The sequence below is a fragment of the Anomalospiza imberbis genome, chromosome 2 (assembly GCF_031753505.1).
Source record: "Anomalospiza imberbis isolate Cuckoo-Finch-1a 21T00152 chromosome 2, ASM3175350v1, whole genome shotgun sequence".
Classification (NCBI taxonomy): Eukaryota; Metazoa; Chordata; class Aves; order Passeriformes; family Viduidae; genus Anomalospiza; species Anomalospiza imberbis.
In genome coordinates, this window is record NC_089682.1 from 75,180,154 (window position 1) to 75,207,766 (window position 27,613).

A 27,613-nucleotide genomic window follows, 5' to 3' on the forward strand; every position below is an offset into this window, starting at 1 on the left:
CCATGTTTATGTATGATCCAAAGGATCTCAAGGCAAATGCTGGCTAGGAACTTATGCTCTCTGAGAAGAAATCAAATCTGTGCTTCTCACCTATTTTTTTGACTGCCTAAGAGGGAGTTAGTATGGAAGTGAAGGGAGATCATCAGATTTGAGATGAAATTCCCCCAAGAATTTCTGTGTGAAGAAGTGTGAAACACCAGGAACCAGGTTCCAGGGGCCAGCAAAACTTGAGAGTTTGGATGTATGAAAGGGATAGATTTACATGGCTGCTGTGTTAGTGGCTGTTGGGATTTTGGACAGAGAATATGTGAGTATTTTTTTTTTTTTAATTACAAGTGCTGCAGACACTTATACATTGATCTAATACGTCTATCCGATATTTCTTATGTTGGCTTGAAGTGAGACGGATCATGGTTTTTGCACAAAATTGAGGCTTAAGGCAGTTAGGATTAGAGACATGATGGCTTCTGTCAGCTCTTCTGTTTCCTGAAACAAGAGCTGGATTTCATTGAGTTAGTTTTGCGCACTGCAAATCTGAACTCAGTTAATATATGCCTGCAGGCATACATGGGCTTTTGAGATGCTTCTGCAGATTCCAGTTAAAAAAAAAAAAAAAAAAACAAAAAAAAAAAAAAACAGCAAAAACCCCTTGAATGGAAAATGTCCAAAATGAAGATATTTCAGCCTGCAAGCAAATTTTATGCAAATTAGTCAGTAGGCATGAATGACTGTCTTGCACTGTTGGTGGTCTTGGCAAGCCAGGAATAATGTTGGGAATGGCTGTTGTCCCATGTCTAACGACACGGGCGGAACACACCGCCTTCTGGTTGCTGCACTGTCTTTGGCCCATATATAGTAGCTCTTGCAATCAGATGGGAGCTTGGCTGATGTTTTTAGTAGGCCTGGGTCAGGGCAGCTCCATCTCTTACCGTATGAGCAGCTCAGCAGACATGCATGAGCTGCCTAATGACACACTGCTGCAAAGGCTCAGTTACGGTGCTTGTTTGGCAAGGAAGATATAATTAATAATGTCATTGCATAAAAGTCAGCTGTTCAGTACTCATGCTAGCTGCCAAATGTTACACGACGCAGATTCAGAAATATTTTATCCATCTGCCAGTGCTTTCAAATCATTCTGGCAAGGTTTGTATTTCTATTTTAAACTGTGTAAAGGGAAATTGCTCTCATTCTCTCAGTGCTAAGGATGGTGCAAGCCTTACCCTACCTACTTTTAGAGAAAGAGCCCAGGGGAAGAAAAGTGTTGGAGGTCATCATAGAGGTATCATTTAGTGTCTAAAATGTACTGGACATATGCCAGAGTGATTCTGATAGCTTTTCTTGTGAAGTGATGCATCTCAGAAGAAGTGGTGCATCTCAGGATCAAATAATGTGTGCATTCAGGAAACATTCCACAAAAAAATGTGAAGTGAATTTATCACTTCATATTGATAAACTGTAGGAATTTTTGTTTTACACCTTCCATTAATGTTGTGAAACAAGTGTCATTTTCTATTAAGTAATGCTACTTTGCTATGCTAGGCATAGAAATTTTATTTATGCAACTTTGATTATTTTTCTTTATTTGAAAAAACCCACTTTCTTCGATGTGTCCCCTTTTTCTTTTCACACATGCTGAGTGATTACAACCTACAGTGTTCTCTTGGTTAATAATGACATAATGGAACAATCAGTTGGAGTTTTCCCTCTTCTTCTCCTTCTGTTCCTGACCATACCTGTCATCCCAGCTTTTAAACTGCTCCTTATGGCCAGAGCCAGTCCTTTAACGTCAGACATGTAAGTTAAGCAAGTCAGATCCCTTAACTAGTAAAATTATACATAAAACTATTAAAGATTTAATTTATAGGCAAAAAATTATTAATTTCATTACTTTTGCTCTCACTAGGCGGTACAAGCTTTGCTGTCCCTTATGTAACCTCACCTCAGCAGTACCTATTACTAGGGACAGACAAGAACTTGTGAGCTAGGACTGCAAAATCATCACAGTTATGCCTGGGACAAAAAAATCTGAGCAAACTGAAACAGTGCTGTTCTGGCAGTGAGGGAGGAGCCTAACAAACCACAGTGTCTAAAGAACCAGCCTGGACTAATGTCTTTACTGTTACTCCCAGGTTGCTGCTTTTTATGGAAATATTTTTCCTCGTTTGTTATAGCAGGGTGAATTTGCATGTGATACTCATTTCATGCTGCTATTTTGACCATGGCACGAAGAGATATTGTTCCATTGCTACTGCAGTGTGAATCCTTACAGCATCTGCTCTGTTATCTTTGTACCCTGCCAGCACAGCTCCTACTGGAGATGGGCTTTTTTTAAAATGAAGAGGAAAATTAAAATAGTTTTTATTTTTGAAAAGGCAAAGGACTTGAATAAGTGCAACATAAAGAATGACTAGAATTCCTTCATGCTTTGCCAAGAGAGTCCTCTCTGGTTTTTGCTACTTGTTAATTAGTATTCTAAGCTAGAGGAGAAAAAAAAGATACCCTTTAATTCAACTCTACTTAACTTCTTTTGAAAAACTAACCCCATTCCAAATCTTTGCAACACATTTCATGACTGTAATCTCTGAAAATACAAGTTAAATAAAAACATACAAGGAGCGGATACTTCTGTCAATTTCTGCAAAGAAGACAAGGGAAAAAAAACTGGTGGAAGAATTAGCAGCTGGTAGCAAAGCTGACTGAAAGACTAAACCAGTTTTTGAAAGCCTAAACCAGCAGTAGTTTTCATTTCAGATTATTCCTTTGGTTCTTCTCAACACCTATTTTATTTAGTATTGAAAAACTGGCAGCTGAAAAAGCAGGCAGACTTGCCTTCCATATAGAGAATGAGGTAAAAGCATTTAAGAGTGACAGTTTCTACATTTTTACAGTTTGGTCATGAGAAATATTCAGTTCTTTAACTACAGGTAACACTGCCACTGTTAAAGAAATCCATTTAAAATGAAAACTATGATGATTTCTTAATAAGAAACCATCCCGGTTTCTTATTCATACAGCACACTAAACATAGTACTGTGTAACTAATAGTGTATAATTTTGAAATATTCTAGTGTGGCTTTGATTGAGTGCCAATTTCTACCAAAATTCAGTTACCAACAATAGGTGACTTAGTGTATAGAAACCAGATTCTCTTCTGGCGTGGCAAAAAGATGCATTCATTATCTATAGAACGATGCTGAGTAAAGGGTACAAAAGCAATGCAGGTTAAAATGCATGACTTATTCAAAGTTTCTTTCTGTTTAAATGATGATGGAAGCTGATTATTTAAATATCTGTGACTTAAATCAATCTGTATTTACCCTGACCCATTAGAGAAGCATTTTTGAGACCAGAGGTCACTTCCAAAGGTTCCTGATAGAAGTAGCAAAATGGTCCTTTTCTACATCTGGGAGAGCAGTGAGATCTTTCTCCAGCTGTCATTGCTCCAGTGCATGGCTGTTCATAGTTTTATGTTCAGAGTAGCCAAAGCTGAATTTTGTCTCTGGAGTGCAGATCTGTGAGTCTTTTTTAACATATATTGTCCTATGCTCTTGTTCTCATTTGATACTCAGTTTACAGGCTCTTTCAAACAGTTGAGCACGCTGATCCTCATTCACCTCTCTCCTAAAGCAGATGGACAGACAAGAGTTGTGCCTCTTGCATGTGGCTGAACTGCCTTGAAAATGCAAGGTAGATGTGAAGCCAGGTTGATACTAAGTCATATAAGAGCATGCTAATCCATGGGAGATTATGTTAGTTGCTGCTCCAGGGATCACTTTTCTTGAATCCTGCAAATGCAAACAGTAAACTTAAATAACAGGTGGTTTGAGAAAAAATGCTCTCATTCTGCACCAGAGTAGAGGGCTATTCACAATCTAGCACCATTTTCTTTTTTTTTTTTATTGCCTTCCATTTTGTAGCTAAGAGGTGTGTTCAAGTGTAATCTAATTTCTACAGAAATGAGCTAGGAGCTCGTGAGGGCAAGGCACAGGGCTCAAACCTCAGTCAGGCATGCATTGGGAACAGCAAAGCAATCACTGCACAGGGTTCTGTATTCTTACAGTGTGTCTGAGGTCAAAGGATAATTGGAGAAACATGTCGGCACATATGAAGACATACTGGAGTTAGATTGGTCTTTCCTGACTTCAGGGTCTTGCTGGATGGATTTCACAATGGCAACAATAACAGAAGGCCACTTTAGCTTCTCTTTGGTGCATGTGGTAAAAGAGATGGAGGCATATAGGAAGATAGGTGAGCAAGGACTGCTGTTTTGGGTATTCCAGCTAAAGCAAAAGCTGTTTCAACTTGTGGAATGGGAAGTATTTTTTGAAAGATTTTTGGATAGAGACTGGAAAGGTCAAAATCCCGTGGCTGTCTCTCTGCTGGGAGATTATTTTAGTCAATGTATTCATGTAACCCATATTTGTATTGAAATCTACAGCACAGCCTGCAGTTTAGGATTACCTTTATTTGCCAGTCAGATATCTTATGTGAGGCAAGTCAGTACTGAGATATCATATAAGAAAATTACCCCAGAATGATTTTATCATGACAAGCATCACAATGCAGGCAGATTTCACTGCACAGATTTACAGTCAGCAACTGGAGCTTTATTATGAATTCTATGGACCTGGTAAAGGAAGCTCAAGATTCATAGGCGATAACAGGATATCTTGACTCTGTAAGAAGGTAACCAGTCCCAGCAAATGTGTTTAATGACACATCCCTCTGATATAAATAGGACTGCTTTTTTCTGTTTGTTTAAATGCTGCCTCTCTTACAGATATGGAGATGTTGTTTATGTATTGCTTATGCTTTCACATATGGCTCCTGGCAACTCTTCTTTCTGTCTTCTACCTTCCTGTGCTTGCCAGATTGTGAACTCTTCATGGGCTGTATAAACTATTAAAGTAGTGGCATGTGAGTGACAGACCTATCTTGGTGTGCCCTTGCAGGAAGAACAAGTTGCTTAGGCCCTTTTTGGTAGCTCTTACTGTTTAGCTCAAAAATACAGGTTTTGGGCTACAGAGAGGCCCAGTTTAGTTTCAGGTGAGTTCCTTCTACTTTAACCAAAATATAAACATGATGTGGAGCTGGTTTTCATGGGCTGACAGGAAACTCACGAAGTTCAACAAGGGAAGAAGCAAAGTGGAGAGGAACAACCCCATGCACCACTATGTGCTGGGGCCACCTGGCTGGAAAGAAGCTTGGCAGAAAAGGACTTGGGAATTCTGGTGGATACCAGATTGAACAGGAGCCAGCAATGTGTCTTTGATGCAAAGAAGGCCAACACTGAGAGTGTTCCAAGTAGGTCAAGGAAAGGTAACCCTTTCCCTTTATTCAGTGCTGGTGAAGCCACACCTGGAGTTCTGGGCTTTGCACTACCAGAGAGACATGGACATAATGGAATGAGTCAAAGGGCCACTAAGATGATGAAGTATCTCTCCTGTGAGGGAAGGCTGACTGAGCCAGGACTGTTCAGCCTGGAGAAGAGAGGGATCTAACTAATGTATGCAAATACTTGACAGGAAGGTGTAAAGAAAACCAAGCCAAGGTTTTTTCAGTGGTGACCTGTGACAGTACAAGAGGCAAAGAGCAAAAAGCGAGTATCAGGAAACACTTACTTTACTGTGGGGGAAAACGAGTTGCCCGAAGAAACTGTGGATTCTCTGTCATTGAAGGTATTCAATAGCCACCTGGACATGGTCCTGGGCAACTGATTCTAGGTGGCTCTGTTTGAGCAGTGGGGTTGGTCCAGATGACCTTCAGAGGTCCCTTCCAACCTCAACTGGTCTGTGATTCTGTGATTCATCTTTGTGCCATTTTGAGTATGTTGTCTGTGCATAATTGCAGATAATTCTCAGGTCTAAATATAGTAAATGAGCAGTCTCAGCACAACTCAAGGTCCCTCCAGATGGACTTTAATGCATAAAGACTGATGACTTGGCAAACCCATGTGGGAAAGGACATTCCAGGTATACCAGGCTTGGAAGGAAGACCAGAGACAAAATTGTGAGAAGCTGGAGATCAACAGACCTCTGACTTTGGAAGTTGCCATTTCTGGACAGCTGAATTGGTGCTATGCAAGTCAATCACTAAAAGCATAGAAGGTTGTATACCATAAGACATCAGGTATTCAAACTGATGTTGACAGTTCCATCATCTGTTGTCATGCAGAGCTGTGTAAACAAACACATTTCCACATAGTGGGTGTTATGAATTGTCACCTTCCAGAGAATCCACTAGTCCTGTTACATGCACACTGAGGTATCCTGTGGCAGCCAGTAAAGACAAGTAAGCATACTTCCTTCACAGCAGTAAACTCAGTTCTTCTGGGTAAAAGACTAGCTGTTTTTGGAGAGTGTGTACAGCCATGCATTTCCACTGGCTTCACAAAGAAGAAACATAATTCTGAGAAAAAATACACATCAGGGGAAAAATGGCGGTGGTGGGTTCAGGCTTAGAATCATTTCAGCCTGAAATGGTTTGGGTTTTTCTCAAGAAAAATGAAAAAAAAAAGTAATTTTGATGAAGAGTGTTCTTTTCTTTAAACTCACAAAGATAACCACATATGGATTTAGGAGCCTGTACTTCTATTTTCTCTATTTTAGACTTTTTAGACTTTTCATGGCTCCACAGGTCTCAGCAATCCACATGGCTTGCATGTGTCTGACCTTATAAAGCCAGCAAAACCATCATTAGTATTAAAGAAGTAGCTTGGTAGAATGGCTTTCAATAGCTGGGCTTGAACATTAGTTTAGCCATGGAAATAATGGGCCAAAATAAAGAAACATGAAATGGCACTGAGAAGAGGAGCATCAAGAAAATCCAGGGAGTGAAAGACTGCCACTCAGAAATTATTCTTAGTGAGGAGTGGTCCTTTGATTCCCAAGCTCGTGAAGGTAACTGGCATAACTAAAAATAGGTATGGCTTACCTCTTGAGGCATTCTGTGCTCGAAGTTCGTAGACACTGCAAAAGTACCGTACAAACAGGGGAAAAAAAATATCACAAAAAAGTGCAATATGTGGGATAATAAGATGGAAATGTTGCTTGTATTTCATACTCTGTGAATTCTCTTTTTATTCTCAAGCTTTTCCCTGATTTATTCTGGGACTTCAATTGTTTGCTTTTCCTTTTAAGGATGTTTTAATTAGAGAAAGAAGATACCTCTGTAGGGTATAGAAGTGTTATTTTCTAATCTTCCAGATGGGGAATCTTGTATTTCAGAAGTAATAGAAGGCTTTTGACTCACTTAAGTCACAGTGCTTACATGCAATAATCTTTGTTCTCATTAATGGCTAATTTATATATAGTACCCAGATCGATGGAAAAATGAAAAGATGGTTCTGAGACTCCAAATGCAATTTTTCCTTTTTTTACACAAAATCTCATCCCATTAGAACTGAACTAGGTTTTATTTTTATCTTCATGAGTCGTGTTACTTGTAAGCATATAGAATACAGGTGAAATACAGGTACTTTCATTGATCAAAGTCATCATGCATTCTGATGTGGGGTATGTTCCAATTCTAGTTCCACCTGATCCATGTTTGGCAATACAGCTTTGCAGTTTTATGCCACAGCTTTTAAGACAACAAAACTTGTGTGTGTGAATGACCTCTGTATCTACTTGTGGGCTGTGTAGATGCTGTTACCCACGTGGTGTATATCCAAAATGAGCACCACTTCTCACTGCCATGAGTCTTTTTCTGAAAGTGTGCATATTTATACAGGCAGCCCAGGATGATGAGACTTTAAAGTGCCTTAGGAAATATATAAAATTATAAGATAAGGAAATTCTAACTGTTTTGCCAACAGTAGGGACTTGAATTGAGGTCTCCTGTGTAAGTTGCTGAAGCTTTCCATGTAGTGGAGTGAGACTTCTTACAGAAATTTGCTTATACCTTTGGGTTTAGTCCTTGAGTCAGCTCCCACTTGAAAGCAATACTACCATAAATGTAGAAGTTAATCTTCAGGGAAGTTAGGCTTTTGCTGAGGAATAACCTGAAAATGTGTATTTCTCTTCATCATGGATAAAATTTTTGTAACCAGATAGTTTCACTTAAAATTTTTGTAACCAGATATTTTAATTCGAATTTCATTATTAGAGTCTGAAAATATGAAGACATATTTGCCATTAGCAGGTGTGAATCTAGACAATCCCATAGCTACAGAATATATGCACAGCTTGCCAACTAAGGCATTTGACTTTGGTGAAAACTTGAAGTAATGTAACATTGCAGTTGTGCTTGCAAAGAGTAGCTATATGTAGTCTTGTGTTAGGTTCTTACCAATTAATTTCTTTTTCATAACAAAGTTGGATGGCAAGAAGGGCAATGAATCCTTTGTTTGGAATAAATATATTTTAAATAGGGAGGTCATTCATTGTCTGTGACAGTATTTTGTTGGTTTTCTTCTTAGTGGTTAACCATTAATTATTTCTGACACCAGAATAAGTGTCTGGTAGCTTGGTCTAAGAAACAGACAAGTCAGAGATAGAGACCATGGCCTAGGCTTAATAAAAGAACAGCCTACTCTGTACCTAATTTTTATTTTTCTTGATAAATTACTTACAGATGACCTGCAGAGATGGAAGGAAAAAGTGCTTAAGGGCAGTTAACTTGTGAATAAAGAATTAGAGGTAGGAAAACAGGAGGTATTTTTAGGCCATATTTGAAGGATTTAATTCCTTCCATCTGTTAAGTTTCTTAGTCAAGCATGTGTCTAAACTGCAAACAAATATCACCTGGGATAAGAAAAAAATCAAACCTAGTGCATTTACTTCTAGAGATGACCTTTGGTGATAACTTTCACTGTATATCATGCCACTCAAAGTGGTTGTCTATTTTGGATATCTGCATAATGCAATGGATGAAATTCCATTAACAGTCTTATGTTTTTTTCAGTAGAACGTAATTTACATTTTAATGAATTCTGCAGGGACAGAAATAAAACTGAAGATGTGATTGGGTAGGGGATACAGATCCTTAGAGAAAGCCTGCAGAATAAGCTCCAGCTTTACTAGATGCCAGAGAATCCACACATGAGCAAATTGTTCTACGTGCCCTCTAAGAGGGCAAGCATTAACGGAGGTTAGTTCACAATGGACCAGAAAGCTGAGATGCCAATCATAAGTCACAAATCTGAGGGACTCCACATTTCATTACATCTTCTGTGGCAAAGTCATTTGCTTTTTATAGGCTACAGTCAAGTGAGTATGAGTTGTTGAGGACATATTTCCCTCCTGTAAACTACAATGGATAAATCAGTCTGAGGAACTGCTGGAGTTTTCTTCTGCACATGGAAAGAATCGCACATAGGAACTATTATATTGATTCCTTGTTATCATGAAATACTTGAGCCCTTAAGAGTACTCTCACTGCATCATACCCAGATGAAGCTTGTGGGCACAGATTTTTGTTCCTTACAGAATTTGAATACTGCTTTATTTTTATGTGTGCATATGATGCAGTTATATAATGATTTTCTCAAATAGTGATGCTGCTACTAGTATCTGTGTGTTGTTAGCAGTACTTGGGTAAAATGTGATCATGAAACTGGGCTTTTACCTTTTGTTTCTGCTGTTTTGTGCATTTATTTTGGCTTTCCCATATTTGAAAGCAGCAGAGGAGAGATAAGAGCCTGGGAAATGTCCTATGGGATGTTGTGGCTGAAGTTTTTCTAACCTTATCCTGAAACATTTTTAATGAAGTGTGCCCTTTTTTATCTTCATTGATTGTTGAAAGGGTATTTTAAACTGCAGTCAGCTATGTTTTTAGGTAAAAGCACAAAGTAAAACAAAACAATTTTGAGGCAAAGCTGTAGTCATGTGAGTGTGAGTTACTGAGGATTTCCCTCAACATAATTAACACTCATTAATTTACTTGCTGCTGTTTCTGGTAGCAAGACAGCATTCAGTACACTTTGTAACGCTTGTCAACACAAAAGTTAGGTGAAATTGTTATATGCTACTGCCACTGATCTGGCAATCACCTGGTCTGTTGATTACTACATTTTATTTGGCTTGCAAAATAAAATGCATTTACACCTCTCAGTTTGGTTGGTTTAAAAACTTTGTACCTGTTCTGATCTGTGCGGAAATGGATACGAACAGATCTGCCAGATCTGTCCATCCCACGAACAGTGGGATGGAACTGTCTTCTGTAGTTCCGGTTCCTCCCAGCTGTGACCACTGCAGTCTTGTCAGCGTGTTCACATGGAATGCTGTCAGAAAATCAGTGTTGGCTCACTGAAAGAGAGGGAAGGGTGAGCCAGCACCACTCTCACTTAGTCTTCCTTACTTCTGGTAGTATTTTTGTGAACCTTATCCAGCCCCAAAAATGAGAACATATGGTCTGAAGAGAATCTACAGAAACCAAATTATTTTATGTGTTACAGTGTAAATCAAGATCTGTAACACATAAAATAATTTGGTTTCTGTAGGTTCTCTTCAGACCATATGTTTCATTTTTGGGACTGGATAAGGTTCATTTAAGATACTTTTTTAGATAATTTTGAAAATGTAAATTTTTGCTAGGGTCCAGCATTTTCCTGTACATTTATATTGATTGCTTTTGTCTTTGGGAAGACAAAAGTGGAAAGTGCTACAGGACTCCACTGGGAAGAAATTTTCTCTGCTTCACATCAGGTTCAATTAGATGGTTAAAGGCACAGACAATACAGAATGTCTGCCACCAGAAATACTTCATCCACTGGTCATATTAGCAGATTGAACATGTGGTAGGGAAAAGACAACCTAAACAACAGATAAGCCTGTGACTCCTTGCACTCTTCCCTGGACATCAAGGACATCAGGTGTCCTTGTCATATGTACTGCTTGCAGAACCCCCTCTCGGTAGTGTATGAAGTTATTTTGCTAGTTGTGAATCCTTAGGGCCTTAGACTTTTCTTTGCTAACCCAATTCCTCCTCAGTCTGGCTACCTCCTTAGTGGAAAAAAGAGGTACAGCTTATCTTCCACTTTGCATATGGCCTTGTTTGTCCTCCTTATTTGTTCTAGTTGCTTGCCCTTACCTTTTCTAGGATGTTTAGGTTTACCTCCTTCTAATTCTTTTGAAATCACTGCATCACAAACTGTGCTGTCTGTTTTGTTAGCAGTGCCTGTCAGAAGACTAAATAAATAAACACCATGAATACTTATTTGTTTGGTACAGTAATTGCCAGAACTGTTTACATAGATACTTACAGATGGTTGCTAGACATCATTTTGTACCAGTCTAATTTTTCAGCATTTCAGAGGCCAAGATAACATCACAGCTCCTATCTGGCAACAGTGGCTTCTTTCCTAACTCTTCTGATACCAAGATTGTTTCATCATGGTATATAAAAAAAAAAAAAAAAAAAAAAAAACAAAACATAATAGTGATGAAGCATCCCCATCTCTTTCTCACCCTAATAGTAGCTGGACCATGGAGGTTAACCAACACAGAGCAGGATCAGACCTGACCTCAGTACTCCTTTTTCTAAACCATTCCAGCATCTGTTTTTCTGCAGGTTCCTTCTTCTTGTAGTGAGTTTGGCATGAACATACTGTTAACATATTCTAGATATGAATTGGAACATTTCCTTATTTTTCCTTGCTTCCACAATAAGTATTGCTCAGTCTTCTTTCAGACAAGTCAGTGAAAGCTTCTAAAATGTGTTTTCTTGGAAGTGATGCACGACTCAAAGACAGTTTGCAGCATGCATCTGTATTTTAGTGGTCTAGTGCCACTGTCCCATGTTTGTTTTGGGATAGCAAAGGCATTTGTTAAATCTGGCTGAATTTTCTTACTGAATATTCATGTTTCTTCTTGAGCCAGTGTGATTGCCTGTTCTTCATTTCCCTAAGACAGCTCTCCGGATGGGAGGGAAAAGTGAGATTCAGTTAAATGACGAGTCATCTGCCTACTGTGATGCTTCTCACTCTTCTCACTGTAGCACATAGCTGCTCTCCTACCCCTTTTTATTTGTGATCTGGCCCCTTTATAATGTCAACCCTTGTTAGTCTCTCTGAAGAGAATTAGGCTCAGCCTTGTAGTATTTCCAGCAGCCTGCAGGTGAAAAGTTTCACTTGCCTGAGGATTTTTACATCTTGGAAAGTAATGAGATAGAGATGATTCAGGCAATGGATGGATAACACATAAAACATTTTTATTTGAAGACCTCTTGACAGAGTATTTAACAATAAGTAGGAGGTGTTCCCAGTCCACTGGGAGATGTTATTTTCCAAGTAGTAGTTTCAAAATAGGACCTATTAATAGAAAGAGATAGGATAACTTTAAATATTACCAAAGAAATAGTAAATCTGCACTGAATTAGTTTGAATAAAATTTTTCTGTAGTTGATCTAACAGACTTACTGATTTTTTTTCCTAATGAATGCTGAGCAAAACTGTTCATCCTATATTATCATTGCTATTTCCCTATTTATTTATTATTGCTATTTATTATCATTGCTATTACAAAATTCAACTTCACTTTCAAGAAGAGCAGACAGTGCAGAGGGCAAAGAACTTGTTTGCCTGCCTTCACTCCTGTTGTTTGCTTTATTTGAGCATTGCAGTGCTTGTTCTACTGACAGCTTAAGCATTACAAGGTTATTAGGAACTGGAAGCCATGCTACGGTCTGATGAAATAAGTAAAATTGGAAGTCAGTTTTACTCCTTTGTCAGTTGTCAGTGGTGCCAGATGTTGTGAATTAAAGAAGCAAGTGAATCCCCCAGAGTTTTGTGCTGTTTTAACATGCAAATTGACCGAGAGTAAAATGCTTTTAGTCCAACAATTATCAGGTTTACTTCACACATACACAGTGAACTGGTTTACAAATAACTTCTGAAGATAGGTTTCTTCACTGATCCCTTGCATCTTTTCTCAGATGCGCCTCCAACAGCTGAAAGAGAAGGATACAAGTGGATTTGCAGAATGTAGTGTAAGCCCTTTTTGAGCAGATGGAGAACGAAGTGTTTGAGATGCACAGTGTTTTTGGTTGTGGCCTGTAGTATGTCTTCAAGAGAGTATGTTAAGTCACAGTAACTTCTTTGGGGCTGGAGAGATCCTCAGTCCTGTTACACAAATTTGGATGAGGATTGCTGACTGTTGCCTCACCACAAATCCTTCAAAACATCTGATTTTTTTTTTTTTTTTTGGGGGGGGTGTGCAGTTTCCTGCTGCTTTCATTTGGTATTAAGAGATATAGTAGAATTAAGCAGCTGTGGTTAAAATAAACAAAGCGGATAAAGCGGCTTCAGGAGAATTGGCTCAGGAAAAAGGAGAGAGATTAACAACATGTGACCAGCAGAGGTGCCTAGATTCCATAGAGTTATGCCAGTGGGTGCTAAGCATTGCAAATGTATATTTGATGGATTGACCAGAATCTGACTGAGCTCCTTGCTGGGCAGAAAGTGTCCATGAATAAGTAGTAGGGGCTTCTGTCTCAGAAAAAAGTACTGCAGGTGCATGCCCCTGCATTTGAGCAAATACAGAACAAATGAATTTAGCATATAGTTTTAAACAGCCACATAGTTCTTCTGTTTTAAGAAGGCTTTAATGCAGTTGCTCAAAACCTAGAGCACTGAGGGAACTCAACTGATCATGATTACATTTGTTTTTCTCTCTCCTCTCAACAGAATAAAATATGATTTCCTGTCTTCTCTGATGCATTTCCCATGGGGCATTTGTATACTAGAATTTGGACTGTTTGTTACTCTGAAAACTGTCTTGGTAAAACTGTCTCTTCCTGTTGACATCTGTGAAAATTGTTGAAAAGTTTCCTTCGAACTTTCAAAGCCTTGAGTGCTGGTGAATGAAGTGGTTTTGAAAAGAGGTTTTAATAATGAGGCAAACCAAATTTATAAGCCAAATCATGGTTGCTGACATGTACAAATTTGTACTTTGTTATGATTATTGAGGAATTAGTAATTGCAGTTAAGTATTCTTCAAATTTTTCTAAAAACTGGGGGAGCAAAATTCAGATCTCTCTCTGTTCAGCAGGTCTAATGGGATGAAATACCACCACACATTTGTTTTTGCACTCAAACTCGGATCTGAATGTTTCTGTGGAGCAATGAATTCAGGAGATCTCTCTGTGTAGCTTGTTTTCAGATTGGATTTTCATTTCAAGCAAAATGAAATGGAAATAAATAGGAAAATTAAATAAATAAAGTGACTTTTAAATAATTGCAGATTTCCATTTTGTAATTAATGTTATTACAGAGGGAAAAGCCCTAAATTTACATCTCCTGTCAAGCCACTTCAAAAAGTGGCGCATTAAGAGACAGCATTGTAATTTGCTGCCTGTTTTTAGTTTGAAATATGTAGATGGGGTCATTTGCAGGAATTAAAGAGAGACTGCATTTAATCCCCAAACTTTGCATTTCAGAAAGATATCTTTTCAGTTATGTGTGTTTAGGAATAGGGCTTAATGCTCAGAAGTGCTTTGTTAGGCTGATGAATTCTCATTCATTATGGTGAATTGCTTAGAGAATTTTTCAGCTGTTATCCCCATGCTTACTAATGAGAAAACAGTTTAATGTGAAGATTATGTATAATGCTTTGTTACTATATTTTAAATGAGCTATTATTGTCAGTCTGTTATCAGGGACAGTGTAACTGCACATTCTAATATATGCATAAGGTTAGTGTTTCTGCAGGAACCACAAGTCCTTTTTGAGCACTATGAATTATATAGCCTTTAAAAATTTTACATCCTTTATTAATTTTATGTTAAATATCCTTCCAGTCAGGTCTCCTTTGTGGAGTGACTGCATAATTTCTTTCTATGTTAGTTTTTCTCTGGATTTTATATATGTTGTCTTTGCCTTTTTGAACTCTCTTTTGTCTTGGATGTTTTTCCATACAGCAAACGACTGGTTAGGGCCGTGCCAGTCCTTCTGATTTCAGGAGTTTTGGTATTTGATATATAATGTTTAATATTTTTTTTCCTAATTCTAGTTTTGAAGTTCTCCCTCCTTTCTCCTTCCTGTCCTCTGAGTTTAACTATCACTTAATGGTGTTGTACACATTTTAGTCCTTCTTCATACATCATCTCTGAATCCTCTTCAAATGTTCAGTCTTTTTTGCCTACTGCACTTTGGGCGTTGTGACTTAGACACAAAAAGATGATAATGCTGACGCTGGCACAACTAAATCTGACCTTTCACAGCTGCAGACAGAGAAAATTTTGTTGTTTTTTACTTTGTTGCCATTGAGCATGCCACTCAAAATAGCTGTGAAGTTCTGGGAGAACTATTGCAGTCCCAAGTAATGCTTCGTTTGTTTTGACACTTTGCTTTTTTGCATCAGTTTTTCCCAAATCATTTTGCAGGAAGTCTGTATTTGGGAATCTCATACCTTAAAGGTATGTTCCTTTAAATTAATCCTTTGTTTCCTTTCTATTGCTACATTTCTCCACACTTAGTTTTAAATACTGAAAATATATCACCTAGAAATTTCATTAATGAGGTGTTTATCCCCAGATTATTAATGGCAATCATTAGAAAATCAGCGTTGTGCTTGTCCTGGACACAAGCCGTGAATTATTGAGTGGGTTTATTCCTTACCTGTTCAGGCGGACACCGAGTACTGGGGGTGGGGGGAAAGGGGTGGGTATGTGTGCATAGTGGAGAATACACCTGGAATATAGCTATTATTTGATATCTGAGAGCTTATCTCCTAACAGAATAATGGAAGAGATAGGAAGGGACATGTTGAGATCATATAATCTGCTGTCCCTTGCTTGAGCAGAGTCAGCTAGAACAGAGACTGTAGAAACTCTCTAGTCTAAGACAGACTGTAGAGTATCTAGTCAGGTTTGGAATATCTCCACAGATGGAAGCTCCTCAGCCTCTCTGGAAACATTGCTTCAGTGTTTGGTCCCCCTTGCAGGTCTTGCATTGAATTTTGTGCCTTAATCTGTGGTCATCTTGTCCTGTCACTCAGCACTCCTAAGAGGAGAGCAGCTCCTTGTTCTTCAGTGCCTTTTATCAGGTATTTATACAGATCAACAAGAACCCCCTGAGCTCCTCTTCTTGAGGACAAATAGTCACAGCCCTCTCAGCCTCTTAAGAGGCTCCCTTCCCTTACTGGTGTTCACCAATATCTTTCTTGTACAGGGGAGTCCAGAACTGGACATGGCATTCCAGTTGTGCTGGATTCACTGTTGTTGAGTAGGGGGAAAGGACCACACTCAAAACTGCCAGACACATTCTTTCTAGTGCAGCCCTGGGTGCTATAGGCATTCTTTGCTTTGGGGTTGCATTGCTGCCTTCTGATCAGCTGCTTGTCCCCCAGGACTTGCAGGCTCTCCACTGGAGAGATGCTTCCCAGGCTCTCAGCCCTTGGTACGTCCTGGTGCACAAGGTCATTCCTCCCAAAGTGCAGGACTCTGCATTCCACCTTGTTGAACTTCCTCAGACGTCTTCTCTGCCTGATTCTTCATCCAGTCCAGGTCTTTATGAGAGGCAGCTCTGCCATCTGCTTTGTCAACTACTTGAGTTTATCTAAAAACTTGCTGAGGGAACAGTGTCCCATTTTCAGGTCATTCATGAAGAGGTTAAACAGCATTGGCCCAGTAGGTGGGATCTGTAACCCTTGGGTGCATCTCAGCATGTCTTATGTTCATCATCCTTTTGTTCCCCTTCTACCTCCTTGAAGTCTTCCCCTACTTCAGACATGTCAGGGCTTGTTCTGCAGTCTGATAAAGTGGGGGACAACAAAACAGCCTTTTACTGTTGTTTATATTTACACTTGAATTATTTATTCCATTAGCTCTTACTAAATAATGTTCTGTCCGTTTTACAAATGTGTTCAGCGAATCACAGAGCAGCAGCATTTGTTAAATGTAAACAAAATGGCAACTCCTTGCCATAAAATGTACCGGCACTGGAGATATGCACACAAGTGTGCTGATTCCCCAGCATGGCAAGAGAGCTCTCCCCATAGGGCTTCCGCAGTAAAGAGATTTCATGTGTTCATTAGAAATGACATGGTTTTGTATTTTTCACAAATTAGGAAGAACATGGTAGCTGAGGAAATTATAAAATCATAGAAATGTTGCTTGACAGGAATCTCTTCAAGTTATACCAAATGGTGCTGCTGCTAGTGCTAACTCAGGTCAGCCATGACTGCCTGCAGCAAAGCATTGAAAACCTCTGTGACTGGAGATTTTGACACCTTTTTGGTAACTTCTTCCAGTGCTGTACTAATTTCTCAGTGAAAGTTTTTCCCAAAGTGTAACCTGAAGTACCCTGAGCTGCCCTTCAACTAAATAAAGAGAAGTTTTAGCTGTCCTTGACAAACCAAGCAAACCCAGGTCTTAAAACTTCCTTTTACAGAACACACCCTTTATTGAGGACTCCAGAATGATCAGGGAAGAACATCCAGGCCAAAGCTTAAGGCTTCTGGGTTCACATTTTACACATTTCAAAACCACAGACTGATAAAAGTGTCAGAATTTAATGCTCAGGATAGCTCTCCCTCTGCTTGCCCCACAGAAGATCACAGTCTCTGATGCCTCACTTGAGTTTGTCAGGACTGTCCCAGGAGTGCTGCTTGGCAGAATGACTCAAGGAAGATAATAAAGGCTTTCTCTGGCACATGGATTAAGGAAACTCAGCATTTGCACAAATTCTAGTTCTGAACCTTCTATTACACACAGGCTGTCAGTACAGCTGTGACAGAACTAGACTCAAAGAAGACATTAAAATGATTCCCTTGTCTTCCATCAGTGCTCAGTTCATAGGAATGTTGTAGAGGAGTTTAAATCTGCCACATTGCTATGGCAGTAGCACTAAGTAGGTTTTGTTTGAATATGTTCACCTATTTCCATACTCTAATTTTCTAGTGTATGGCTGAAGAACTTCTCATCTTTTGGAGTCCTTGCAGCACTTTAGATCGTATTTAGAAGATGATCTTGCTTTGCAAGAGACCTCTGAGATTGTCAGTTGTTAAATCCCAGTTTTGATTAATCCTGTGGATTATCTAGACAGTGCAGGAAAATTTATCTAATCTTACCTGAAAATCTTCTTTAAGCACCAGCCCTTTCCAGAGATGGTTTAACCACCCAAATCCAGAGCTGGCAATTGGCATCCAAAAACTTAATTTGCAGAAAGCCTATCTCTGTTCTGGAGTGTGTTTTGAAGTGGTGGAAACCATGTAGTTCTCATCCCTGCCTCCTTCCAGAACAGTTATTCTGATCTGTAATGCATTAAGATACCATAAATGAAGGAGAGGGGAAAATACTCAAAACCCGCCTCCCAAAACACACAAAAACCCCCAAACCCAAGGATCAGAGTGAGAAGACTTTGCTGCTTCATAAGGGCCATTGTCTTCCTTATCTCATCTGCACACTGATTGGCCTGAGACTCAGAGAAATGGGGGAAAAGCTCTCCGTCTTGAAAAGAAGACCTGATATAGGTCACCTTTATTTTGTGGAACTTACCAAACAGAAAGATAATATTACTGGCAGCTTTTCCAAAGTGTTGCAGACCCCAACAAAGGGGAGGGTTTTAAGAGCCACCTGGATGCTGAAAAACCTTTCTCTGCTAGGCTTTGGTGGTGCATTCTGCTTGTCCTCATGGCTCCTTCATGCTTGTCCTTTTGGTGCAGGTCATCTTCCTGTTGACGTTTTGTTTCAACAGAAGTCTGTCAAAACCTAATTCAAAATGTCTTTTTGTCACTGCAGTTGTCCTGAAATCAGTTCCCAGCTCTGACACTTTTTTTTGCAGTCATGCTGTCAGTATTTCCTTGTAACAAACCTCCTGTGCTTTTTGCCATTTTATGGGGCCATATATAAGCTGTAGCGTGTATTTTTCATTGTATCGTTTTTGCTTCAGGCAAGATCTCCTGTTTTAACACAGCACAGAGGAAGGTGGGGAGCTTTCTGTTCACTGTAACTCGGCCACAGATGGCCATGGGCATGTTATTCAAGGTGGAGTACAAACTGAGACACTTGCTTCTTTTTGTCCCTCGTGGTTGTCTCTCATTATTTGGTTTCTAAATGTCTCTTTTCTTTTCCAAGTGTGTTAAGAGTTCTCCTGGTGTTCAAGCAGTACTAGAAGGTCGGATGTCAAGAACAAACTCCTTCTCTCACACACACCTATTTGTGCAGCTTTTCCATCACACATACTTTGCATGGGATGGAATAACTGCAAAAGTCAACAAGAATATGGCCTCATCCCTTTTCCTGTTGGTAGTGCCTTCCTTATCAGTTTTCTGTCTTATCTTTTTTTGATGCTGTCCAGTGATTTCAAGGGTGAGTCTATCAATATTCTTCAATTAATAAACATTACCAGAATGGCATTTCCTACCCCTTCTTTACACCAGCTTGTTCCCACTTGGTAGTTTTGCTGGATTCTGCACACATTAGCTTACTTTGAGAAGCAAAAAATGTCATTATTTGTTTACATGCTAAGAAAACACAAATACTATTACCAATATCAAAAATTATCTAGCCCTTACTGACAGTTGTGGGCACAATGCTTGATTCTTGTAATCACGTGTGACATAATTAATCAATTTACTTCTCAGTTGTGTGAAGCAAAATGTACTACAAATGCTTGCTAATATTCCCCTTGTTCCTATTATTGGAAAGTACTGAGAACAGGCTGTTGGGTTTTCTGACTGACCTCTAGAGTTGTGAACATTTCATTCACATCCTGTCTAATAATTCCTCCCAGGCTAGATAATCCTGTGCACAATCTCCTTCTGTACAATATGTCAGTCTTGGCATACATCTGACCATCTGTCTTGTCCTTTCCTGGGTTTTGTAAACTCTTCCTGTATCTTTTTTATGGTTAAGGCAGCTAAACTTGGGTATGGCGCTCTGTTGTGAAAGTTTGTATTGTTGTATTAGTTCACATAATGCTCAAAAATGAGGAATAAAATAAATGAGCTCCTACCCTGTCTGGTGATAGCACTTGTCAGGGAAAAGCTTGTTTTGAGGTTTATTTCTCGCCAAGTTTATATGGAATTCCAATTTCCCTCAAAGCATTTGAGACTCTTAATGTTTCCTAGAATGCTTTATGTTTTCTGGACACAGTGATGAAGACAGACGTTGAGGTAGTGAAGAGAATTCAAGGTGTGGGAGAACCTATGAGGAACATTGGTGTTCCTTTTGCTTTTAAGCTCAAAATACGTGTACCATAGCTTAGATAAATTGCCCTATAAGTAAAAGTGACTGACTTTATGATAGTGTTCTGCAGTGACATAAACAGCAGGGGAAGGAGAGATTTGATGGTTGCCTAGAGGATGATGATTTCTAATAATGAGAGGGAAACGAGCCATTTTTTGAGAAGAAAAATCTAGTGAAATTTATTACTCTGTTGAACCATTTCTCTGGGGAAGGAATGTCAGTGCCATCACTCTCACCCAATTAAATACCAAGCAGCATATATTATTTAATTATATGGTAAAAAAGGAATTAATAAGATGACTTGATATATTCTTACTGCTTTCACACTCCAGGATTCAGTTGTTCCTAACAGAAAGAGGTGGATCCTGTGAGAATAAATAGTTGTCAGAGCATTTTTGTAGTGCTCCTGTTGTATAAAAAATGAGATTGGTATAGAATAAAGTGTCAGCGAACGGTATTTTATTGCTAGAATCCTAGCCAGCTTTGGTTGGTATGGTTGTATGCAATTAAGTCTCATGTCAGTGGAATTATTTGGGATTTTTAAAAGAAGCACGAGTGAAAAAAGCATTTGTCATGGGACCTAAAGTTTAAGGCATAAATTTTAGCTTCAGCAGTACTGCTGTGCAGTAGAATGGCAGAGAGGAACACAGAAGAAAGCACAAAAATCGAGGAGCTGTGGAGAGAAGAAATATGAGATTTGTCTTAAACTTTTAGTGCTATTTGGTATGGGATGCCACCTTGTGGAAGTTTTTAGGTTGTCGTGTCTTTTATCAAATCTCTTTCTGTCTTTTTACTCTTCAGGCACTAGAGAACCCCAATTGCATAGATCAGCCTTTAACAGGCACTCCATCACCTGATGTTTTATGTAATCTTAACTTCCAGTGTTACTCTACCTTCCCTCATTTAAGCAATTAGGTGCTTCTAACTTTTTCTAAGTAAACATAAACATGAACCTTCTGGAGTAATCTCCTACCCACCTTTCTCTTCTAGACCAAATCTCTTTCAAGGATTGTGCTGCAGGATTTTTTCAAATGGTAAAGAGATCCTGGCTAGGGCTTCTTTCTTCTATCTCTTTTGCTATGATCTCATAATTGGTGTTAGATTCTGAGGTGTCATTCTTCATGGGCTGAGCTTTGTATTAATCTACTTGTCCTTCCTCTGTAAGCCTTTTCCCCTAATCTTGCTCTTACCACCTCCTTGTTTATCTGCAATGATCTATTGCTTTTGGCCTAATGATTCCAGAATTCATTGCACTCTTTCAAAACACTTGAGCTAAGACAGTGATTTCTGAACTTAATAGACTGTGAAAGTCCAAGGAACACATTTGTGAATGACCTTTAAAGTGTGAATTCAGGATCTGATGGAAAGTTACACTGAACAATTTTGGTCTTTGGTAAAAATTTCATTGGAAACATTTACAGTCTCATCCATGGGGTGTCATGAAGTCATTGATTAAAGTGCCATCAGCTAATGGCAATGGCAGCCCTGGCAGCTTAGAAATGCCATTTAATACCTTAAATTAATGTTGTGTGGTGAGAGCTGTTCCTGACCTCTTGAACCATTAAGCTCTCAGCCCCTGCCTGCAGTTCTCATCTAACAGTGGAAACAGCTGAACCACAGGGTGGATTCCTGAGTGAGCTTGAGGCACCAAAACTGCAGCAATTCAAGGACAAAGTAGATGAAATTTAAAGCAGGAGCAATAGGGTGGCTGATTCCATGAGCTGCAGACATTTTAAACCTGTGGCCATGTCCACTGGGTTGTGCAGCAGAATATGATCAGGAGGCTTCTGTTTTGCATCCCCCCACAGCTCTTTACTACTCCAAGTTCACACTGACCTTGCTGACTTACCACGAGAGGCAATGAGAAATCAATTCAAGCTTATTAAGTGGAGAGGACGAATTTGAGGGAAGAGATGAAAGTCCTCTCCTGCCACATGCATGTGTGTATATTTTATATTTTGTACCAGTCTTTCCATAGGGATAGCAGGTGTTTGACTTTTTCCTGCTACACACACTCCTGTTGCAGCTGTATCCAGCTCTGTTATAGGACACACATTTATCCATACCTGGTGATGCAAAGCTCCCCAGCCACTCGGTGGTGTTACTGTGTGTTGAGTTTTGGAAGAGGTGCTTCCCAGTCTCCTTAGAATAATCCTGAATGTTTCCTCTGTGTTACCCAATGCATGTGTTACTCTGCTTCCCTTGGGAATGCCTGTGAGCATCTTGCATAAGGCTTGAGCTTCCTTTAGATAATGTACTTAGAAATCTGATTTTGGTGACATTTTGTGATCCTTGGCTATCAACATTAAAGCTATGAGAACTCGTACTAAAACCCAACCTTGCTACTGTGACTGGCATTGTATGACAAATATTTACTGAAATGATTCTTCTGATTGTAAATGTCTTCAGGACTTCCTTGCCTCCCGTAGGATGAGGCAATATGGGCCTGAATACTCTGAGACATTGCAGATGACTGCACAAATAAGTGCAATGGAGCATTCTTTCAAATAATATTTTTTATTTTCATAGAGAAAAATTGCATTGGGTTGCTGTTGGGACATCAATGGGTAGCCCTGGTTTCATGTGCTAAGTCTCTCAGAAGAGAATTCTGCCATCCAGTGGCTTTAAAATAGAATTATAAGTACAGGTGACATGACCAAGTCTAAGTAAGAACATTTCGTTTCACTTTGTTTCAGCATCAAGCCACTGAGAGCATTACTTCAGAACACTTACCTGAGAACTTGCTTGGGAAATTCTTTATTTTCAGAGTTTCAGGGGAAGGAGACAGTGACATTTCTGTTAACGGTGAAACCTTTCTTTTGTTTGTCTCTTTGCAGTTATGTGGCTGTGGTCTGCTGGGCGTGGGCATCTGGCTGTCAGTGTCACAAGGGAACTTCGCCACATTTTCTCCCAGCTTTCCATCGCTTTCAGCTGCCAACCTAGTCATTGCCATTGGCACAGTGATCATGGTGACTGGCTTCCTGGGCTGCCTAGGTGCTATCAAGGAAAACAAGTGCCTCCTGTTGAGCGTAAGACATCAATATTCCTTTTCACTAAGAAGAGTGGCTGTTGCCTTGTTATTATTTTATTTGAATGACCTGTGCAAAATATTCTTGTGGCCCACTGTGACACTGCCCTTGGCTTTCAGTGTTCTGTAGGCTTGCAGTATGACATCCCACAGCTTTGGTCACAGTGATATCAATGGTGTATCAGCAAATGTGTCTTTGTTACTATGTGCTCTAATGTGTTAGGTAGCAAAGCAAACTAGTATCAGATACTTCTGAATGGTTAAGCATGAACTGTAGGATCAACCTGGATAGCCCTTCTGGAAATGTCTTTTGGAAGGATTGACTGAAAAAATTTTAGGCACAGCTGCTCAAAGCCTCTCATGGCTATTTTCTACATTGTCCTTATCTAAGGCCTTTGTCAGAGGATGGTGAAAACCATCTGAGCCAAAGTTAAGAAGTCAAGGTCTGGTCTCTGCCAGACCTTCTCAATAAAAAATAAATAGTCTGACCCTTGAAATTCTCTGACCAGCACTGAAGCACAGAGATTGGGAACCCATCTGAGAAAACACAGTGTGGATCTTCTTGCATACACCCAGGAGGTTTCATCATTAGCTTCCATGACTAATGAAGGGAGGTTATATGGGGGGATATATAGTACCTCCCCCCCGCAGTATAAACATCCCCCTCCAAAAAAAATGCTGGGGAGAGGAGAACCCCCCTACAAGGAGAGAGGTATTGTGGCAGAAGGTGGGAGGAGGGCTTTCAAGGTAGACAGGTTCCAATTCAGTCACAGCTTACAAATCCAGATGCTGTGACATTAAGGAGCATATTTTCCTTGTGCAAAACTCTCACTTGTATGACGCTGGAGAGTAGCTGGGCAGAATTAAACCACCTCAGAGAATTAAACTGGAGGCAAAATGTGCACCTACGTTTTTGCTACCTGATTGCTTGGTTTTGTGTATTGTACACAAAAACAAAAAAAGCAAAGCAAATAGTATTGAAGTCTATGTGATTCATCCACACTAACTGCAATACTAGCTTAATTTTTGAAAAAGATTTTATATTCTTGTGAGGTTCTGCAAAAGTCATTTTATACTATCATGACTCTCATGTGTTTCCAATTGAAGAACTAGCTGTGCTCCATACTGCTTCTTCCCCAGTGTCTGGAGTCAGGTGCCATGCCTGTCTGGAGTCCGCTAGGGCATAAAGGCATGAAAATAAATGCCTACTGGGCCTGAAATTAGTGAGAAACAACTAGAACTCACACTTGGGATGCCTCTGCAGAAAGAGAGAGAGATTTCAGATACAGAGATGGGAATAGAAGTGCTGAGTAATATGATGACTATTCCACAGTCACATGTGGTTCAAGCCCATCTGCTAGGGAATCATTTCTGAGGCATGTCACATTCATCTTTGCGCTGAGGGATTTAGCATCTGTCCTGTAGTCTGTGTGAAGGAAAGAGACTCCCAGGACTGTGTGCTGTGACAGCAGCCAAAAGGAGCAAGACAAAAGCATGGCTGAAACCTGCAAACTGATAGTAAGCCTATTGTCTTCATAGTTTCTAGCAGCTCCAGGTTTATTCTCTAGTTGGCAAGTGTGTATACACTGTCTCTTTTTTCTTTGTTCTAGTTTTTCGTCGTTTTGCTGATAATTCTCCTGGCAGAGCTGATACTAGTCATTTTATTCTTTGTTTATATGGATAAGGTAAGCAAATATGCCATATAGATTAATTATCTTTAGTAGCATGTAAACCAGGTTTAGCTTCTTCTTTGGTAAAGGTGTATGGGTTCTCCTGGACCTTCACTTAGGTGAAGGTTTAACCTTGAGATTTTGGCTGTCTATTGTAAGCTGCTTCTGAAGGGGCAGGAGGAAGTGATGAGGAGAACAAGCAGGAGACAAATCCCTGAAATAAAACCATGGTCCAGAGCTTCCCTTTTCGTCTTGTCCTGAAATCTTAGATAGCCTTCAACGTGTTTGATGTCTGCAAGAAGCCGATCATCTTGTAGTCGTGAGTTGTGGAAGGTCCTGCTTAAAACCTTATAGCTTCTTGGAACAGGACTGGAGGAGAGAGGCATGAGATAGTCACAGGTTATTCCAAATGCCACCAGTTGTCTCACTTGACTGGGCAGTCCCAGAGAGTTTGGCGTGAGTGCAGAATGGATCAAGAGATAGTTTCTCATAAAGCCCATCTGTAAGAATCTGCTATCTCATAACGACTAAGTGAAATAGGCACAGCTGACTGGCCCATCAGATACATAACACTGCAGAAGTGACTGGGGAACTGGAGACTTCTGCTAAACACACGGCAGAACCTTACAGTATGAATATGTCCAGACTTATTCTAAAACAGCTCCTCCCAGACCTTTACCTCTTCTCAGGTTGTCATTATGATGCCTGCTACTTTCAGGGAGCTGAGGTGAACTGCTTATTTTGACTGGGTTGTAAAAGAGGGTTGAAACAGATCTTAAGAAATCATTGACCTTTATGCCACGACCATAATCCTTTCTCTTCTACCAGCTCACTACTGTCAGAGGCAAGGTACATTCCTACCTGCATCCAGTACTCTGGGCTCAGACTGAAATTAATACAAGAAATGGGACATCTCAGATATTCTGTTAAGCATTCCAACTTTGTCTTCTAAAGAAAGAAGAGCACATTTGAAAGTCATAAATCCTACAAGCTTGCTCCCACAAGGAGAAAAACAATAACGTCTTTTTTCAACTGATTTTGTACTGGCTGTTCACTATGGCCTGCCTGAACCCATGCAAGGATAACTCTGCTAAGGTTGGGAAGCTGGGACTCTGGTTTTGTGATATTAGCAAATTAAAGCAGGCCACAGGTTAAGGCAGGAGAGGCTGCTGTGGGCTATTGACAGCAGCTGCCTCTGGTTACAGCAAACTCAGCAGCAGGTTACAGCAAACTCAGCAGATAGATGCTGTTCATGTTCAGTTAGTTTGAATCAGATGATGACTGTATGATGGATTTTTAGCAGAGGTCTCCTATCTCAAGAGAATTAACCCACTGTTTTGCAATCTGAAGGAGAGACTAGGCCTTGGCAGCTGCTTAAAAGTCCCAATGATTTGTGAGAGTCCTGAAGCTTTTTATCCATGTTAAGGGTGTGGTGAGAGAAGGTAAAATATGGACATTCTATATGTGTGTCTGTAACATTTGGTCCTTTCCTCTGAACAGCAGTGCATTGACTTCCTCTATCTTCTACATGATGCAGGTCAGTGAGAGTGCAAAGAAGGATCTGAAGGAAGGCATGAAGCTATACAATTCAGAAAATAATATTGGACTGAAAAATGCATGGAATATCATTCAAGCAGAGGTAACATATTTTCTCAATAGTAAAAAAGTAACGATTTGGTCATCAAAGCTGCTGCATTGGCATCCATGCCTAGTCTAAAAGACGGCTAATACAGGTTTTGATTTCTGATTTTGCTCTCTTGAACATCCAGGGAATACTGTGAAACCCAGGAATACTGTGAAACCCAGGATCGAAGTGTACTCTGTAAGGTGAAAGATGATCACCTGTCTGGCATTCTCTGTGGCTATCACAGGGATAGAGATGATCTGTAAGAGCAGAGAGGCAGCAAAACCTGCATAGGTGTCACTGCAGCTCTGGAAGGATTTTGCTTTTAGCAGTTGTGGGCTTATTACCTTGTTCTGGTGTTTGGGCTCATGTCTCTGTGACAAGATTTGGGTCTGGAGCCATTTATTTTCTTTGGTTTTGTTTTTTCTTTGTGTTTTTCAATATTTGCTTTAGGTTATCAGCAACCACAGAATACCTTAAAACTACAAAAGTGTTGTGGTGGCCTTTTTGAAAATACAGAGTGGTTTAGTTGAAATAAAAGTTTGTGGTGGCGCATGATTTACAAATTGTGCTAGTTAATTTATTAATCCTTTACTTCTGCACAGATGAAATGCTGTGGTGTGAATGACTATACGGACTGGTACCCAGTGCTGGGAGAAAACATTGTTCCAGACCGATGTTGTATGGAAAACTCCCAAGACTGTGGACGGAACTCTACTGAATCACTGTGGAAAACGGTAAGGCTCACTTTGCCCAGATCAAGTCTTAGGTAGGGGTGGGAAGGAACAAAACAGAGGGAATGCACATGAAAGAAAATGTGACCTTGGGGTTTCAATTTTCATCTTTCATCATTTCAGGGATGTTATGAGAAAGTTATGAGCTGGTTTGATGACAATAAGCATGTCCTTGGTTCGATTGGGATGTGTGTCCTCATAATGCAGGTAATACTGGTCTGATGTTTTTCAACATGACTTTGATTTGCTGTCAGCATTCTTGAGTCTGCTGTGTGAAAAATGATGCTCAACTGCTTTGAGTTGGAATATTATTTCAAAAATGTCAGATTTGTTTTATGAGTTCATTTAAGGCCACATGCTCAGAAAGGAAGCAGATCAGTAATTGGTCCTGCAAAGAAGACATGCTAGACTGGTATTTTGCTTGCCCGTG

The 27,613-nt window shown here is 39.7% G+C and overlaps 1 protein-coding gene across 8 annotated transcripts in view; it reads left to right on the plus strand.

Annotated features, from left to right (window-relative positions):
* TSPAN9 (tetraspanin 9) overlaps positions 1–27,613 on the plus strand; it is a 166,595-nt gene that overhangs the window by 134,176 nt on the left and 4,806 nt on the right. For all 8 annotated transcript variants that reach the window (XM_068182883.1, XM_068182884.1, XM_068182890.1 and 5 more), the window contains 5 exons: positions 22,965–23,156; positions 24,766–24,840; positions 26,363–26,464; positions 27,055–27,186; positions 27,307–27,390. In XM_068182883.1, coding sequence (XP_068038984.1) covers positions 22,965–23,156; positions 24,766–24,840; positions 26,363–26,464; positions 27,055–27,186; positions 27,307–27,390 — 585 coding nt within the window. The remainder of the gene's footprint in view (positions 1–22,964; positions 23,157–24,765; positions 24,841–26,362; positions 26,465–27,054; positions 27,187–27,306; positions 27,391–27,613) is intronic.